This window comes from Mesocricetus auratus, unplaced genomic scaffold (genome assembly GCF_017639785.1).
Source record: "Mesocricetus auratus isolate SY011 unplaced genomic scaffold, BCM_Maur_2.0 Super-Scaffold_100027, whole genome shotgun sequence".
Taxonomy (NCBI): Eukaryota; Metazoa; Chordata; class Mammalia; order Rodentia; family Cricetidae; genus Mesocricetus; species Mesocricetus auratus.
The window spans coordinates 8,380,939-8,400,070 of NW_024429208.1; the positions used below are offsets into that span (position 1 = coordinate 8,380,939).

At 48.7% G+C, this 19,132-nt stretch overlaps 1 protein-coding gene across 2 annotated transcripts in view; it reads left to right on the forward strand.

Annotated features, from left to right (window-relative positions):
* Positions 1-5,039: 5,039 nt before the first annotated feature.
* Trappc10 (trafficking protein particle complex subunit 10) overlaps positions 5,040-19,132 on the forward strand; it is a 60,087-nt gene continuing 45,994 nt past the window's right edge. Inside the window, exon 1 of one of the 2 annotated variants that reach the window (XM_040732049.1) lies at positions 5,040-5,224. In XM_040732049.1, the coding sequence (XP_040587983.1) occupies positions 5,158-5,224 (67 nt within the window). In that variant the 5' untranslated portion in view covers positions 5,040-5,157. The remainder of the gene's footprint in view (positions 5,225-19,132) is intronic. The other variant, XM_040732050.1, reaches the window with a different exon arrangement.

Here is a 19,132-nt window from a genome sequence, read left to right on the forward strand (position 1 = left end):
TAAGATAGGGCTCTCCACCCTGGTGGAGAAGACAGGGGAGAGCTGGCTGGCTGACCAGCCCTGCAGCTACCCAGGCCCAGAACCAGGGTTATGTGTTGGCCCACCCCAACTTCTATCTGTGATCTGCTGGAGTATGGGGCGGGGGGGTATGTGGTGGTGGGGTGTCAGTTCTGTGGACCCCGGGCTGCAGAATCTCCAAGGCACAGGGCAGCAATGCGATGCCCAGAAAGTCCTAGTGAGGACCCAGTTGACGGAGTGGCAGAGATCCGGGGCCTGGAATAAGGCCCATGATTCTTTGTGATGAACACCTGCATGTAAAAATGCATGGATAAAGGGGCTTGCCGAGTGACTCTCTGTGTCACACTGCGGCTTCCATGATGAGATTTTCCCCTTTTTCCATCTTTTTTCCCCCCTCTTAAATTTTCTCCCGTTTTATTTATTGGTAGAGGGGATGGGTGGGGTTAGAGGCAGAGCTCTCACCATCTCGTCATCTCTCTGTGGCACCACTAACTGCACGCCGAGCCATCAACACGTGTGTCTTGGGTGGCGGGGACACTTCATATCCAAACCAAAATACCAGGCACCAACATTAATATGGTTCTGATGCAGACCATTCCTCTCCAGGGGGTCCCCGCATACTATCCTTCATGGCCTCCCCACTTTCATTGAACCCTAGCAACCACTGATCTCTCCATCTCTCTGGTTTTATCTCCCCCTCAATGTTTCACGACTGAAACTGCACACATACCTTCAGGCTTGGAGGTTCTTAGCATTCTCTCTGGAGACTCACCCAGGTTGTTGCGGGCATCAGAGTTCATTGCTGAGTAATAGTCTAAGGTACAACTGGGCCAGTTTGCCCACCCACTTGAAGGACATCTACGTTGTACCCAGTTTGGTACCACCATGAATAAGCTTGCTACGACCTTTGCTGACTTGCCACTCTTTTTGACCCTGACCTTTAGAGGCAGGACAAGCAAAGCCTTCCCTTCCATAAAGCATACGTAATATCCAGACATATAATTTAGCACCTCATGGGCTATCGGGAAAGACCCTTTGAGTTCTGGGCCCATCAGCTTTCCAAACCAGCCGACCAATCAAAACAAAGTGCTGTCTCATGAGAAAGGGATCTGGAAAAAACCCACAGGTATTGATTAACAGGAGGAGCAGCATTTTCTAGCAGAAAAAGGAAGGAATCAATGGGCCAGTTTCTGTGCCAAGCCCGAGTATTTTCTAAGTTCCCATGGGAACAGAAAGGCCCCGGTAGATGTTTTGTCACAGGAGAATGGTCCAGGAGTCAACTCCCAGTCCAGTGGAGCCAGAGTGCCACCTAGCACAGACAGTGAGCTCACCCTACCCATCCCTCCCTTCAGAAGGAAAACTTCCCTGTGGTGCTGCCCTGGCACCAAGCCAGTGCCCACATCTTCCCGGGGAGCAACTATGGGTGTTTCCTCAGGGTAGCTGAACTTTACTGTCTGTACTGACGGACAAAAGTGTGGAGAGCAGGCTGTGGAGCTCACACCTTTGTTCCCAGGACCTTTGAATTTTGTCTTAATTTTAGCTATTTAGATGAATGTGACATAGCATTGGGTGTGTGTGTGTGTGTGTGTGTGTGTGTGTGTAGAGAGAGAGAGAGGGGGGCTGGGAATTGAACCCAGGGCCTGTGCTTTTTAGACAAGTATTCCACTACCCAGCCACACCACTAGCCCCTCACATACACACTAACGTGTAACGGATGCTATGAGGGTTGATTTTGATTGCCACCTTGACAGGTTAAGAAACATCTAGGGGCCGGGCGTTGGTGGCGCTCGCCTTTAATCCCAGCACTCGGGAGGCAGAGGCAGGCGGATCTCTGTGAGTTCGAGGCCAGCCTGGTCTACAGAGCTAGTTCCAGGACAGCCTCCAAAACAATACAGAGAAACCCTGTCTCGAAAAACCAAAAAAAAAAAAAAAGAAAAAGAAAAAAAGAAACATCTAGGGGCTCTCTGTTCTCCCGGAAGACTCAATCCCTCAGGCTCATCCCTAGGGCCACAACAGAACACTAGTGCAGCCTGCCCACCCCCCATTCCACCTCCTGCGGATCCCAAAGACCATCCCCCTCTTGACCTCCCTGCCCTCACTCATTGCTGCATCCTTGTCTAGTCAAACTCAGAGAGGCTTCCTCCAGCACGAGATGGGAGTGGGTGGGGACACCCACAGCCAGGCATTGTTCGAGCTTGGGGAATCCCGAGGAAGAGAGGGCAAAACGATTGTAGGAGTGGGGGGGGGATGGGGGACACCAGAAGAACATGGCCACTTTCTCTATAGGGCTGAAAAGATGGCTCAGTGGTTAAACGTTCTGGCTGGGTTTGATTTCCAGCACCCACATGGTGGTTCATGACCATCTATAACGCTAGTCTCAGGGGATCCAGTGCCCTCTTCTGGCCTCTGTGGGCACCAGGCATGTGTGTGTTGCACAGATATACATGCAGGCTAAACACCCATACACCTAAGAATAAATAGTAAAGTGAGAATATTTTTGTTACCCTGCCGTCAGCCTTTCCTCGTGTATGTTAATTTAGTTCCCTGAATTTGTTTTCTAGTTGCCTTGGTCTTTGTAAAAAGACTCTCTGGGTCACGGTGGCTGCTCTCTGTTGAAGTTGTTGGTCTTCGCGGGGCCTCACACTTCCTGCTTCTGTCTAGTCATTTCTTGGTGCACATTAGACTTACAGAGTCTCCGGGTTTTCTTACCCTTAAGTCTTGTCTTCCATTCTAGTTCACAGCTCCCTCTGTCTTTCTCCTTGTGAGCTCCTGCAGCTTTGTTTGTGTTAAAGACTATTCCAGGTCCCCCCCCCCATCCCTCTAACTGGCAGGACTCCATGTCTAGACTTGATCCGATCATGTCAAGTCCTTGCTGTAGGCTTTATTGGAGGGCAGGGACTGATAAGTTCTGGCTTTGAGGCCAGATCTGGCCACAGCCTTTAATATAGAGTCCTTGAGCTAAGAATTGAGTTTAAGGCCGGCCGGTGGGTGGTGGTAGCGCACGTCTTTAGTCCCAGCACTTGGGAGGCAGAGGCAGGTGGATCTCTGTGATTTCGAGGACCAGTCTGGTCTACAAGAGCTAGTCCCAGGACAGCTTCCAAAGTCACAGAGAAACCCTGTCTCAAAAAACAAAAACAAACAAACAAACAAAAAAAGAAAGAAAGAAAAAAGAATTGAGTTTAAGTTGTTAAAGGGCTGCTAAAAACAAAAGGCTGGGTAAAAGACAAAAACTGTGGTGGCCTGTTAAATCAGAAGTCCTTCTGTCACTTTGCAGAGGAAGCCTGTGGTCTGTGACAGGGTCTTTAGTGTCTCAGCTGAATGTCCTGCTGCTTGGCCGTGAATGTTCCCTGTCGTTTCTGACAAGCCCCACGGGATCTCCTTCCTACGAACCAGAATTCCTGGAAAGGAGCTATGTGTGAGAAGACTCATTGACTAATTACAACTACAGTGACGGAGAGAGGCTGTAACATTGCAGGTCTAGAAGCTAATTATTTTATCGGAGTCTACCTTTAGGCCCCTACATTGCCATTCATTGCCCATGCCGGAACTAGCATCCTGTGACTAGTAGATAGAAACCTTTTGGAATCTATGAACTTAGCAGACCACTACCTTCCACAAACTTTAGAGCTAAGTGTCATTTGAGGCCAACAGGAGATATTCCTCCATCTTGCTGTAACTGCCTCTGATATACTCACCAATGTATTTTAAATTGTATTCTGACTTTCTATGTTCTGCTACTATAAAACTTCTCCAAACCGCCTTCATGGGGGAACATGAAGCCTGGGGTAGCCTGCTTGGGGCGCTTCAGAGCAGTCCACAAAACCCTTGTTTCCTAGGCGGTGGTCACTCAAATCTGGATTCAAAACAAACCATCTCTTATTCCATCTGAGGCCAGCGTTGTGCTTTTGCACTTAGCTGGATAGAGGCCAAAACCTCTGGAGCATGTGCAGAGTCTTTGAACCCCCACCTTTGCTCAGCTCTACTCTCTAGGCTATGCCTGACAGCCTCCACCAACTTCAGCTGCCCTACTCGGTTGCCCCCAAGCCCACACCAACACGCACCCAACACTTAAGCAATGCTCAGACATTCTATGTGCACTCTGGATTCTATTTGCGAAAGTGTCCACAGACTCGCTTAACTTGCACACGAAACTTGCATGCAGTTCAAAGTAAGATTTGATTTTGCGGCATTCCCAGTACACAACGGCTTCAAAACAGCACCAGCTACGAATAGCCAGTACTGGCGAAGGTGACGCGCAGGGAAGAGCATAGCCTACATTTCGGGGAGAAAAGGCAAGAGTGCCTGCTGAGTGTTGACTGCAGGTGAAAACAACGTGTGTGGTCGAGACCAGTGAAAACATCCAGAAAGGACAGTGGAAAGCTGGCCTGCAAGAGGGTGCACAGAGGACTCTGAGCTGTGGGGGGTCGGTGGGAGCGCTTTCGATCTTGCATTGCTTTGAGTTAGCACACTTGGCAAATCGGTGTTAACAAGCGAGCAGGGACTCAGCTTGGCACAGCGCAGCTGAGCTTGCCCGGAGGTAAAAACCGATCCAAGGTTTTGATGGATTTTTCTGAGGCATCCTGCAGAGGCCAGAAAGGAGGGAGCTCCCTTGGGGACAGCAGGAATCCCGCAAGGAGTGGCGGTGGAGGCGCACAGGTTGGAGCGAGGATGAGGGTCAGGGAGCAGGTGCGAGGCCGAGGATCACCCAGTTTAGGCAGGTACGACGAGGTCAAGGGTCCAAGGGTCACCGAGCTTGGGCCGGCGAGAAGCGCGGGTCACGGAGCGCAGGCAGGTGCATCACCCGCTGTTCCCCGCAACCCTCGGGAGTGCCCGAGCCTCGAGGCAGAGGCGCTTCCAGGCCCGAAACAGCTACAGCAGCCTCATCTCACCCCGCCCGCCCCGCACGGGGCCTTTTCCGTAGGAGGGCAGGCGGCGGCGGGGCCCGCCCCTTTAAGTCGCGCGCCCCGGAAGTGGTCACGCGGCGGCGCCGGGGCCGGAAGTGGACGCGGCCGGCGGCGGCGGGCGGCCGGCTTAGGAGCTGCCTGGGGCCGGCGGCGCGGAGGCGCGGGCTCAGCTGGCCCCGCGCGGCCTCGGGTGCCCATGGGGGCCGGGGGGCCGGGCCGGTGACGCCGGACGCCCATGGACGCCCCTGAGGAGCCGCAGCCGCCGGTGGTCTACACCATGGAGAACAAGCCCATCGTCACCTGTAAGTGCTGCCGACAGGGTCGGGGGGCGCGGCTGGGCGGGGCAGCTCCCACTTAGGCTGACACCGTCGGTCTCCGACCTTTCCTCGGGTGACTTTGGACCCGCTGTGCAACCGGTGCCGAGCTCTGGGTCCTGCCCGCGGCGGTCCGGACCAGCTCTCTCTGTGCTGTTAGAGCTGCTGGCCCGGGACCGGCCTTCCCCCGCGGGTCGGCTTCTTCTGCGGGCTGAGCTGCGCGCTGACCGGCCGCAGTCCCGTGGGCAGGCCCCGGCCCTCGGCTGAGCGCAGGTGCTCTTCCTCTAGTAACAGACAAGCCGGAGTGGCAGGTGGCCGGCCAAGCCGCTTAAGGACTAAGCTCTGTCAGGCCGGATCTTCCTGTGCCTGTAGGCTCTTTCCTGAGACGTACGGGCTGCTCTGCCTGCGAGTTCGCGCTTGGACAGCCTTCTTCTGCACATGTTCTTTCTCCCAACACACACACACACACACACACACACACACACACACACACACACACACACACACACACGGATTATTTCTCTGCTACAAAAAAGAAAAGTAATTTTTAAAGCATAACTTAAGAATCGAGTAGTTTTGCAAACCACGAACTCTTGGGAAGTGTTGACATGTTAGTTGACGGCTTGCGGCGCTATCTCTCAAAGTACGGGTGCAGGTAGAGTCTCTCAAATGTCACAGGTGTGATATTTGGCTTTTGATAATTCAGTATATGTATGTGACCTTATGAAGTTACCTTTTCTAAACAGGAAGCACTGTTTGCAAAACCTGGTGCTGGGTGCTAGGCCCCGGGATTCCCAGGGTCTACAGCACATCCTGCCCTGTGCTCTGCTTTGAGCCCTTGGATGAATGGGCATCCTCCCAGCCCCCTCCTGTAGCCGCCTAGGCATTTCATATTTAAAGGCTTTCGTTGCTTTGTCTTTAGATGGACTTTCTCAGGGAAGTGGCTGTGTCTCTCCTTAAAGTTGGGAGACTTGCATAGTTCAGCAGTAGCTCCCCCTCCCCCATGCTTGGCAACTGAAAGAAAACCTTACCAGACTTCACCTGCAGGCAGGTGAACAGATGTGGCAGAGCTGGTCTGGAGGCTGCCCCACCCTGCCCAGGTGCTCCCTGGTCCCCTCAGGAAAGTTGCACCCAATAATCATGTTTGGATCCAGTATGTTCCAGGTACTGAGAACTTTCCCCCAAGTACTATGCACAGTAGGAATTCTGGATGAGTATTTAGTACCTGTAGGGACATCTACTTACCTGATTATATTCCCTAGACCCTTAAATTTGAGCATAGACATTTTAACTTTCACAGGCATTTTATCAGTACCCTTCCGAAGATAAAGCTCCAAGCTCTGAGGCATCAGCTGTGACTAAAGGGAAAGGATGAGTTACTCTGGTAGTTAGTGCTTGGACATGTGTGATATTCCCTTTCTTACCGTCCTGTGGGCAGGGCAGCAGCAGGGTGCAGTGTGCCTTCTTGCAGGCCTGTTGGAGTTTGGGGTGTTGGTGGGGAATTCTCATGACTTTGAGGTAGCATCATAAGAAAATGTGCTGATGGTGTCCCAGACTCGGAAAGTACATCTCTTCTCGGAGTTTCAGAAAACAAAGTAATTTCAGAGAAAGGTAAAAGCAGTCTCTTTAAAATAAAATATTTCTTTTTCTTTTTCCCTTCCTCCCTCCCTCCCTCCCTCCCTCCCTCCCTCCCTCCCTCCCTCCCTCCCTCCCTCCCTCCCTCCCTCCCTCCCTCCCTCGGGAAGTCTGACTTGACTGTGCACTTGATGCCATTTTTATGTCCCTGGGGCTGAAGCTTTGGCATGCACTCCTCCCCGTTCCACCTCATTCCTCCTTCATCTTCTTATGTTTTGAAGGAGAAGCTAGTGAAAGCAGGTCAGAAACCCAGCCAAAGGCCAGCCCACTCTTAACAACACTTCAGTACTATGCGTTATAATTCTCTCAGTGTTTGCTCCCCAAACAATGCTTCCTCTTACTTATTTAAAAACTTCTTGCTTCAGATCTCCTCGAACACTTCCCTAGCCGCCAGTCTGCTCATTTTAAGATGAAAGCAGAGCCCGTGTTTGTCATTGTGTGTGTGTATGCTCGTGTATGTGCATGTTTGCTACCGGTGGAGATGAGTCTCAGGAGTCAGTCCACCAGAGCTGCCTACCTTGGCTTATTTTCATATAGGGTCTCTCACTGGGACCTGGGGCTTACCAGTTGGACTAGTGTGTCTAGCTAGTGAGCAATGCTATACTCACCTCCCCATTGCTGCTTTTCACATGGATCCTCCTCATGCTTCTCTGGCAAGCATTTTATGAGCCGAGTTATCTTTCTAGCCTCATTTTTCTTTGGACAGTGAATAGTGCTATACTGTGGACATATAAAGAATGCAGAGTTCTCAAAGGTTTGGAGGAAACAGAAGAGATGAGAGTTTGAAAATATTGCTGAGTTGTTTTAATAACATTTTGAGGCTACAGAGCCATTTTAGTAGGTTTTAACCATAATGGGAAGATTCTTAACGCCCTGCTTTGTGGACTGTGGTGGAGAGAGACCACCTCTGCAGAGGATCTGTCAGTACTTGAAGCCCTTGTGTGGAATGTGCACCGTGCCAGCTGGGCAGCTGGGGAAGCCTGCAGCAGTGGCTTAGGTGGTGAATCACCTAGTCAGAATAATTTGATGCTCACCATAAAAATGGTTAATCATGAAAAATGCTCAGTGATACTAAATCCAGCCCATCCATTTGTTTACGTCTTAAGTTTTAGCTTAGCCCCCACCCCCAGCAGATTTCTTTGTTTCAGAGAAAAAGATGGGCTCCTGACCCAAGATGTGTTAGGAGAGACAAGTTTCTCCTACTGTGTGCTCATTCAGCAGAGACAGTTCATGTCCACTGTCTGTAGCTTTCCTCTGTGAGATAGCACATGGTCACCAGGATATGGTGAAGCATCTACCATCTAAGAAGTAATGGTCCTTTTCAGGTGGTCAGTCACCTTTCACCGGGGACAGATCTTGTGTTATAAATTTTGAAAGAAGAAAGAAGACAGTAGAGCCAGCAACTCTGCAGTACCTGGTGGGTTTGCCCTGTAGGTGAGAGTTTATAGATTTGGATTTCCTACTCAGTCTGAAAGTACAAAAACAAAGTAACTGTGAAGTGTGTTTTCTTAAAACAAATGAACTTATGTGTAGGAGGGAGCAGGTAGTAGCCAGTGACTGAACAGTTGGAAGAGCTTGAGGGGGTTTGTGGCAGGACAGGCAAGAAGAGGAAACCTGTCTTGCCTCCCCATGGTGGGAATGGAACCCCGGCCCTTACAGGAGCCCAGCAAGTGCTCAGCTGTGGAGCTGTGTATCCAGCCCTGTCTTTACTTTTTGAGACTCACTAAGATGCCCAGGCTACACTTATATTTGGAGTTGTCCTGCCCCAGCCTTTAAAGTAACTGAGATTACAGGACTGCTTTAGCAAGTCTGGCTTTGTAGGTGTGCCTGCTGTTTCTGCCCATGCTGGTTAGGAGTACTTGTGTTTTCCAGGCCATTTGGCCATTTTTATTCTTGGGGGATCTCAGCTGTGAAATGGATAGTTAGGAAGTTACTAAGAAGATCTCCCTAAACTTTTTCTGATCTCAGGGCCGTGAATGGCACAGTTTTTCAAGGCACCCAGTTACTGCATTTAGCAAGCAAGCCCTTTGGTTTGTCCTAGCCGTCACAGAAGGGCTGTTGTATTAGGAAAGTTCTTTGTTGGCAGATGGTATCTTCATGTGAGTGACATGATTTAGTGTGAGTGTGAGATTTCATGAGGCATCACAGGCTGGTCGCCAACATCTTTTCTCTTACCTGCTGAGCTCTGTGCCCCACCTGCAAAGTGGGGGCAGGGTTGAGAGACTGCAGACCGAAGGTCTCCCTGGTATCTTTTTTTTCATAGTATGTAAATGTTTTATTTTCATGTCCAGAGTGTGGAATGAAGGGCTGGTGTCCCCTCCTGGCCTGTTCCACAGGTCCTCGATGGGCTGGCAAGGCCATTACGGGTACTTCTTGTCCAGCTTGGTTCCTGGGAGGACTTCATTCAAGTCTTCAATGGTCATCTGATAACGGGGATGATGCCCTTAACCTTCTCCAGCTGCTTCTCATCTTCTGCATCCTGACCTGCATCCAGACGAACGCAGCACAGTTCCTCACATCCCCCTTCCCTCATTGTCCACCAGGGCTGTGCACCTATCCTCAGGCACTGGAATCTTCAGGGCATTATACTTCTTTTCAGAATCATCCACCAAGCCACATTTGCCACATTGGCCTTGTAATAAGCCTGGTCAATCACTGGTGGTTTCTCAGGCAGATTAGCTAACCTGGTGTGGAGGGTCTCATTCCATGACTTTAGGGAGTTTGCAATTGTCTTTTAGTTTCGGGGTGTGATCTCCACAAAAGACACACAATCAATGTCTTTTAGAGCAAGTTTTTGCCCGGCCATCTTGGGATCCTTCACCGACCCCAGTGGAGCACCGTCTCCTCCCTGGCATCTTTCTGTGTCTGTTTACTTCCTGCCTCCTCTAAGTGTTCTTCTGTGTCTCACCTTTTCTTGCCTGTCCTACCCTGGTCACACCCTGTCTATGTCTGCTCACAATACAAGTAGTCACTCTAGTCACAGAACTTGGTCTAAGAGATTATTTGTTCTTAAGTTAACAGATGGATGGCTTTTGACTCTCCGCCCCCTCCCCCTATGACTGATTCAGTCTCAGCAAAAATTATTTTATTGGGTTTGAAATAAGTCTAGGATCTATTCGCCTTTCCTACCTTTATGGTGGTCCCCACATCACAGGCCCTTTTTCTGTCTGTGGGATTCCTGCAGTGGCCTCCATGTATACACCCAACCTTCCAGAGAAGGCATAACACACAACTCTCCAGCTCAGGCCCTTCTCAGAATAACTTTCCAAGGCTGAGGTGTGACTCAATGGTGCATGCTTGCTTAGTATGTGCAAGGCCCTGGGCTCTATCCTAGCACCAGGAAAACCAAAAGAAACAGAATAACCTTCAAAGGTTTCCCTAGAGTTCCACCCCCTCCAAATTAGGCTCTGACTGCCTGGACTGTAGAGCCTCCCTTGCTCCTGGCCTGGTGGTCCCTGTGGCACTCTCTGATTCTCTGCCTCCCTCTTCTTCCGGCTTCTGAGGACATGATGGTTCCCTGCCTGCCTCCTGGTACCTGTTCAAATGTCACTGAACCTGAGGCCTGCTTTGCCTCTCACACCTCACTTGTGTTTGGAATTCCACTGATTTCACCCATTTTTCTTGGCTCAGAACTCCTACCGTAAACATTTGCTTTGTCTTTGCTTATTGTTTCTCTTTGCACTGAATCCAGGCAGAGTGTAAAGCTTCATGACTAGGGCACTTGATCTGTTTCACTGCTGTGCTCTTGGCACCTTGAATAACATTTGGCAAGTACTGGGTGCTGAGTCTGTTTGTGGAATAGATTAAGTAAGCAAGTACGCATTCTCTGAAGGAACATCCTGCTGGGCATTTCTTAATGCTTCCATGGGTAGAAGCTTCTGATGCCACAATGTTCTTTTTCTCTGTACATTAGCTGTGTAGAAAACTCCTGGAGACTACTTGGCTTGTTCTTAGGTAAACTGAAGTTGCCCGTTCTGTTTGGACTTTTAAGCAGTAAAACAACAAATCTAACCGGTATGTCAGGGTCATATTTGAAAGTTAGTGGCGGCTACGTTTAGGTGAGTTGTCTTTACTGCCAGTCAGTGCACATCACAACCAAACCAAGGCCTGTTGCTCATGGGCTGGCCTTGTGCCAGGGAGGCCTGCCTGGCATCTAGATGAGGCCTCAGAAGATGCAGTGGCAACTCCGGTTATCTACAAGATCACATCACGTGGTCTGTGTGTGGAGTCTTGGGTAGACATTGTGCATTAGGTTATTCTTCCACCGACTGCTGAACAGAGAGCCACTGTGTGTAGTCTGCGTCCCGTTTATTTGGTCACTAGCTGGTAGACATTTGGATTGGGTCTACACTTTGGCTCTTGTAGTTCTGCTGCATGTCTGCGTGGACACGCATTTTTATTTCATAGAGAATTCTAGGAGAATGGCTGTGTCACATGGTGAGCTTATGTTTAGCTTTTTAGGAAAGTGCCAACTCTTCCCAAAGTGGTTATACTATTTAACATCCTTGGCAGTGTGCAGCTTCCCACATCCTCACTGACAGCCTGTTGTCTGCCTTTTCCTGTAGTGGAAGATTCCTCTCTCTCGTTTGTTTTGAGACACTCCTACTGTGTTACTGTGCAGTCCAGGTTGGCCTGTAGCTGGAGCTCTTCCTGCCTCAGTTTCCAGATGACGAGTGCCCCACATATTCAACCCTTAGTGAAATGTTTGTTGAAGTATTCGTTTTAAATTGTAATTCAATTCTGTTTTCCAGACAATACATCTTTTTATAGGTTACATATTTGAAGGTATTTTCTCTTAACGTCTTGTGTCTTTCCTTTTGTGTGTGTACATGTGTGTGTAGGAGAGAGATTGGTGTTGATACTGGGTGTCTTTTATACCTTGTCTTTTGAGAGAACGTCTCTTGCGGAACCTTGTACTCACTAATTGGCTAGGTGGACTGACAGATGTGTTCCAAGGATCTGTTTTTTCCCTGCCAATCTCCATCTCTCAGAGTTACAGACCCCACAACCAACCACAGCCACCATTGACTGTGCCAGCACAGTAGGCACTTTATCCACTGATCATCTCCCTGGCTCCTCTTTTGTTAGAACAAATCATGCTTATTTAGCATAGTAGTTCTCAACCTTCCTCATGCTGTGATCCTTTAATACAGTTCCTCATGTTGCAGTAAAATTATTTCATTGCTACTTCATAACTTTAATTTTGCTGCTGTTATGAATTGTGATGTAAATATCTGGTGTGCAGGATATCTGATATGACCCCCGAAGGGGTTGTGACCTACAGGCGAGAACCATTGACATAGCACATGCAGAGAGCAGGGGTGGGAGTAGAAGGACAACCTGTGTAAGGTGATGGGTTGTTGAGCCCTTGTTTAGTGAGGGTGAACTACATTTTGGTTAGACTGCAGTTTCTTGACATGTAATTCCCACATGTAAATGAGGATAGTCCTGATTGGTTGGTGTTTGATTAGGATGAACCACTGGGTATGAATTTTCCCCATGCAGATGGAGCAGCTCTCTCTAATGTGTTTGGTGAACCATTCTCTTTCTCAGTTTGGGTGGAATGGAGCTTGTGGACCAGGCTTGCATCGGGCACACATTCCCCCTTTTGATCTCTCCATTCCTGTTGCTACCCTCTGCCCCAGCAGAGCCATGAACCCAATCTTGGGGGGTTGTTTGGAAGTCTCTTCTTTAGTATCTTCTTTGAACTGAGCAAGGGAGATGCATGCTTGGTGCTGTCTGTAGTTGATTACTCTGGCAGGAGTTCCTGGCAGGCCACGAAAAGAGAACAATACTTGGAGTAATTTTGTAGAAGGTTTGCACTGTCTAGTCTGGGAGGCTTATGGGAATTGGGGCTTCCAGTGCCGGGGGTAAATATTGCCAAAGTCTCACATGGGCTAGTACTGTTGAACCCTAGAAGACACAAACTTTACAAGAGGTTAAAATACCGGAGTCCTGAACACGTACAACCAGGGAGTGATGGAGGCCAAGGTGCTTGTTCCCACCTGATGGATGGGGAAGTAGAGAGAAGCTTGGGCTCTCCAAAGGTGTGTATGATCTTCAGGATCACACAGTCATTCAGTAGTAGTCACAGGTGGAGGCCATGGCTGCCCCCCAAAGGAGTTAGGGTGACCTGTACAAGCAGGGCATTTAGAAGGAAGGGATCTGAGCAGGTTTTGGAGAGAAAGTGCAGTTCATTAGTTGAGTTCCACTTGGATAGGGCTGTCTTGCATCTCCTGTGTTTTGTGGGAGGTAGGATTTTACCCTGGACAGATGAACAGAGTCCTAACACATTGGCTAATGTGGCCACCTCAATGATTCCTATGTAAATCTTTAGACGACCCAGGCCCTGGATAACCCAGGTCAGGAGGACAATCTGGGCAGTGCTGGCAAAAATTTGTGTTGGGATGTTGGTAATTGTACTACTCTATGCTATGCTCTTCTGTTGGGTATTTAAGACCATGTTGGTGGCCCTAAATTAACCTGTTTGTTATGGTCAGTCAAGACTCCTTAGGAGTTATGCAGGAACTTAGGAGGAGTCCCTTGACTCTTTTTATTTGAGATGGGCTGGGGGTCTTGCTGATAACATGCTTACCTTAAAAGCAGCAAGGACCTTTTCCTCTGGAGTGACCTTCTTTGTAGAAGGTACACAGATCTGAGTCCAGCCTTTGGTCCCCACTTCTCTCTGATCAAGATGACAGTGACTTGTCAGAGCTGAAGACTGCTCAATGGATAAGAGAGGACCCAGGACCCAAGTTGGGCAGTTCACAACTCTCTATAACTCCATCTTGAGGGGGGGTCCCACACCTTTTTCTGGATTCCACAGACACGCCCCTCACGCATGCACAAAACACACACATAGTTTTAAAATAATAGTAAATCTCCAAAGATAAAAGCTTTTAAAAGCTTAAAAAGCATTAAAAAATATGAGATAGTGAATTTTAACTCAGTGTTTCTTTTTGAAACAGATGTTTGCTCTGTGGCCCAGACTGACTTCAAACTCGTGATCCTATGTCTCCAAGTGCTGGGATAGTAACAGTTACACTATCATACATGGCCTTCTGTGTGTCTTAACTATACTAATAGTTTGAATTAGTATTCAAATAAAGGTCTTTTTTAAAAGGTTAGTTTTTTATTTTGTGTGTATGAGTATTTTGCCTGGGTGTTATGTCTGTGTACTGCATTCAAGCAGTGCAGCAGAGGCCTGGAGAGGGCATCAGATCTCTTGGAACTGGAATTCCAGAAGATTATCTAGCTTTTATGGGTGCTGAGATATGAATGAACCCAGGTCCTATGAAAGAGCAAACAGTGCTTTTAAGTGCCAAGCATCTTCCAGCCTCCTAAATGAAGATTTTAAGTAAGCTAATTCTTAGAACCTCTGCTTCCCAGGTCCTTTGTCTTCCAGTGTTTTCAGCCCGTCTCAGCTGTCCTTTAGAGTTTTCACTATCTTAGCTAGGAACTAACATTTTATTCCTTTTTGTCTTGCTTGTGCAAGACTGTCTTGTTACTGGTGGTGTGTTCCTCCGTCAGCAGGTACACAATGTCTTATTGTCTTGCACTGTGCTGTACCTGGGGTGTGGGCCCAGCCTGAGGAGCTCCACTGTGCCCATGTCTGTCTTGTTCCTGGCCATGTCGGGTACTATGTAACATTGCTGTATTTGCCAGACTCTTCTCTTTCTTCATCATGCACTTTTGAAGCTGTTGAACCCCATTGAGAAGGTTGTTTTTTAACAAAGGCTTTAGGGTGAAAGAACCTGTTACTCCAAGGCAGGGCTCTCCCTAACATGCAACATTCACCCTTGCAGCCACAACGTTCTTGCTTGCTCTGACACAAAAACCTACCAACTAGCCGGGTGGTGGTGGTACATGACTTAATCCCAGCACTTGGAAGGCAGAGGCAGGCAGAGCTCTGTGAGTTCAGGGCCAGCCTGGTCTACAGAGTGAGTTCCCGGACAGCCAGGGATGCACAAGAAGCCCTGTCTGGAAAAAGCCAAACAATGAAAAACCGACTCCCTCAAGATGGCCCCTTGGCTAAAGCACTTACTGTGCTACTACGTAAGCCCGATGACATGAGTTCAGTTTCTAGAACCTGTTCATGGGAGAAGAGGAGAAAGTTGTCCTTTGACCTCTATGTGTACATTGTGGCAAATGTGCTCACATGCACACATAACACACACACAATAACAATAACTACAGCTTATGTTAAAAATTATCATTCATTGGGGCTTTTCATGATCTTATGTTGAGATGCAGTTATCCAATCTTTTCCTTTATAGATTCTTCAGTTTCCAGATTAACCTGGGCTCTGTAAGTTGTTGAAGGTGACTGCTCCTTAGTTAAATGGTGTTGGTGGGTATAGAAAAAGACCTTGGCATTTGGTGTCTTGGGGCTGGTATTTATGTGTCAGTTGCATTTCCTTTTCTGCAAATCTTCATAGCATTAAGTTTGTGACCCTAGGGCACCATACTGTGCTCCCTCTTATCACTCCTACTGAGGGAGGTGATTGTCACAGAGTAGGAACTGGGGGAAAGCATTTGTGTCAGGATGTGCATTCTTATGCCTGTGCGTGCACATGTGCACATATGTGCTATGCCTGTGTGATTGACAATTTGGAGGTGGAAATGCAGGGACCAGAGTAGGGCCCAGAAGGAAGGCTAGAAGGAGCAGGCTTTGTGACAGCCAGTGATGAAGGCACAGGGTCACTGAAGGACCACTGGGGGCTGGTTATATGTTTGATACTGGATTTCCCTGTGACAGCTCCCAGTGTGAGGTTTTTATTAGTGACTTCCTTATTATGGTGTTGACATTGTGTGTGTTACAGCAAATCCACTAGGAGTTGTTGAGCAGGCTGAGGTAACTTCTCAGCCTGTGTCCTTGGGTGTCGTGCTGTCCATTTGAAGGTCTGTCTTAGCAAATGCTGTTGAGGAGGGATTAATGTGTGTTGGCTGTCGGGTCAAGAGCATGCATGCTTCGGCTCAAAGACTGGCCCTCCAGAGAGGTGTTCCAGCCAGCGTGGGAGCTGTCTCTTTCTGGACTGCAGCTCTTGTTGGCTCTGTGACAGAAAACAGCTATTTCTGAAGACCTATAGACAGCAAGCATTAGTACAGTGTGCATTTTTGTTTTTACTCTTTTTTCAGAAATGGAACCCTAGGGCCTTTCTTGGGGGATCCTTAGTTTAGCCTCGTTCTCGTGTGCCCTTCCTTAGTGGCCAGGCTCTTTGGTAATCTGAGTCTTAGTCCTGGCTGGATGCCTCCAGCTGTACACGTTCGTCCCTCCCCATAACTTAGCTAGAGTCTGTCCCTGCTCCCCACTGTGAGTGCTGTGGAGCACAGTGGCCCCAGAGCACATCTGACCTTCAAAGTAAGACCTGGCTGGGGAGAGCGAGGACAATCCTCTCATAAACAAGTGAGCTTGGTGCCAGGCCTTTTTTGACTCTTTCTAGCTACCTGACCGTGGCCTGCAGGGAAGTACCCTCCTACCACCACCTCAGTTCCTGTCTGTGTAATGGCCCTCCTTCACAGGCTGGCTTGAAGTTTCGGGTATGCTGGGTCAGAATCCCTACAGAGGTTATTAGTGTTCTTGTCAAACAGCCCAAGAACTTCTCCCATCTCGCACCACTGGAGGACACTGAACAAGGAGGATTGGGAGCCCTTACCTAACAGTGCCTCTGTTCTTGGGCTGTTGCCTCAGACTTGTGAGATGTGCTTTCTGCTGTCTGTGAACCCCATCCAGGGTGTCCTGCTATCGCCGGGGTGATGGGACACCTAGTTTGATGAGAAGAGATGCTGCCTGTTGTGCTTTTAGCCCTCTGGCCCACCCAAGTATGGCTAGCCCTCCTCTTCTCTGAGTGTACAGAGTTAAGTTGCATGGGCTCTTGCGGTAGCCTCAAGTGTAGCTTGTATCAGTAGATGTCTGAGCTCTGTCTCTTCCGTGATCAGTTTTCTGTTCTGAGCCTTGGGGCTCCTGGTGGTTCAAGCAGTACACTGAGACAGTGCCCACCCTTGTATAGACACAGCCATCTCATGCCACTCCTTACTCTAACTGAATGGGGGCTTTGGCACCTGCCCTTTGGTCTGGTCCCACTGTGGTTGGAGGGGCCGTAGCCATGGTGGTCAGCACATCCCTGTAGCTACCTGTGAACTGGTCTGTTCCATCAGTCAGGTTTCTGTACTCCCCGACCTCAGCCTCTTGACAGTCTTACCAGTTAGCTGTGAGCACTAGGGTCCGCAGGGAAGGAGACTTATGCTCATGTCAGTGTTTCATATGACCTTTGCACATTAATTTAGTAAGTCCTCCTAATAAATGGTCTGAGTTGGTCCTTTTCATCCTCATAGTCAGGACAGTAGAACTGAGTTTTCTGGGCAGGGTTCTTGATAACTGTGCTTCAGTAGCTGTTTTAGGAGTAGCTGGCCTGCCTGTCACAGCCTGCTGCCCTGAGGAAGTTGCTCTGAGCCAGGCCTTCATGATCCAGAGGCACTCCTTCTCTGGTGAGCTGCTTCAGGAATCTAGAAAGAAATGTTTTTTATTTAATCTCCCCTGTGAGTAGAGATTGACGTTGGAAAATTTCAACACTTTGCTTCAGGTGTTGGGGAAAGCACCTCTCATTTCTGATATAAATACATGAGACTATAGTAATTAGTAATGGCTGTGTGTTCTGAGAAACTTATGGTGGCTTGACTTCATATTCTGTGCGTGCGTGTGTATGTGCAGATGTGTGTGTGTGTGTGTGTGCGTGCGTGCGTGCAGATGTGTGTGGGTGCAGATATATATGTGGGTAAGTGTGCATCCTGGTGTGTTGAGGTCAGAGATCAGCTTCAGGCGTCATTCTTTAGGAGCCATTCCCCCTTGTTATTTGAGGCAGTCTCTTACTGACCTAGAAGACTGGTGGCCAGTGAGCCTCAGGGTCACCTGTTTCCCAGGGTGGGATTATAAGCCTGTGCCACACGACAGCCTTCACCATGGGTTCTAGGGGCAGAACTCAGGTCCTCATGCTTGCGGGCCAGGCCAACCCTTATTTCTGTTCTTGCTCATTTGTTGCAGAGCTTCAGTGGCTCAGAAGGCTCTGCTCTTCTTATCAAAGTGAGGGGCACTAGGGCTACTGGAACAAAAGACCGTTGCCCTGGTGGAGGGTAACTGTCCGGAGGCTGGGCTCTAAGCCTCCTCTCCCTGCCTTGTGAGAGCCATTTCCTCTGTGCTCACATCCCTGGGGGCTCTTTGAGCCTAATTTTTTTTCTTCTCATCAGGACACTGTTAGGTTGGATTAGGGCCTGCCCTTAAGATATAGTTCCAACTGAATCACCAATTCCAAAGGCCTGATCATTCAATGAGGCTCCATTCTAAGGTGCTGGGGTTAGGACTTGAGAGAGATTTGGATTTTGGAAGACAAAACTCATTTTCTGATAGGAGTGGAAGCCAGGTGTTATTGCAGGTTAGATCCTATGGTGTGTTGCATGATACCTTTGCACATGGCCGGTGCATGGCCCCAACACGAAATCAGGACACAGGGAAAGGCTAGTCAGCTACAGAATGAAGGAAGGGTTGTTATTGTCCAAGCTGCTCTCGCAGACCTTTCTGTGCAATGGTTTCCTGTGGAGAATAGCTTGGAGATTTTTTACTTTACTAATTTCTGAGATGACCAGCAAGTAAATACGCAGGATGAAAACCACAACTGACTTGCAATGGCTCCTGCCAAGCCTCACTTGTGTATGTATGTGTGTGTGTGTGTGTGTGTGTGTGTGTGTGTGTGTGTGTGTACTTAGCCACAGCTGGGGAGCTGTCCTGTCCCTTTCCTGTCTAGTGCACATGGCACAGGAAACACAAAATGCAGACTTATGCTGTTATGCTAGCCAGGACAGGCAGTCAGCCTTCCAGAACCTTACCAATCACCACTTCCAGGTGCCCAGATACACCATTTCTTTCCCCAGAGATTTGATACTGCAGTGTAATCTTCAGGATCTGTTTTCGGCTCTCGATGGCAAAATAGGCAACTGTGCAAATGACTCATACCAATTCCCAATCTCCTCTTTAAAATCAATAAAGGCAGTTAGGAGAAAGCTTTCTCATAAAGAGGACCCTGGGTATAACAGTTTAGTTGTCTGTAGTAAACAGTTCCTTTTTAGTTTGTTGTCATTGCAGGAGAGCCAAATGAGCTTTTCAGTTCTATTGAAGTTAGGATGCAAGCTGAGCACCAGTGTGAAGTCAGACATATATGTCTTCCCAGGCCAACTTCAACAGCGTCAGATTAAGTACCAAGTCAGAGTT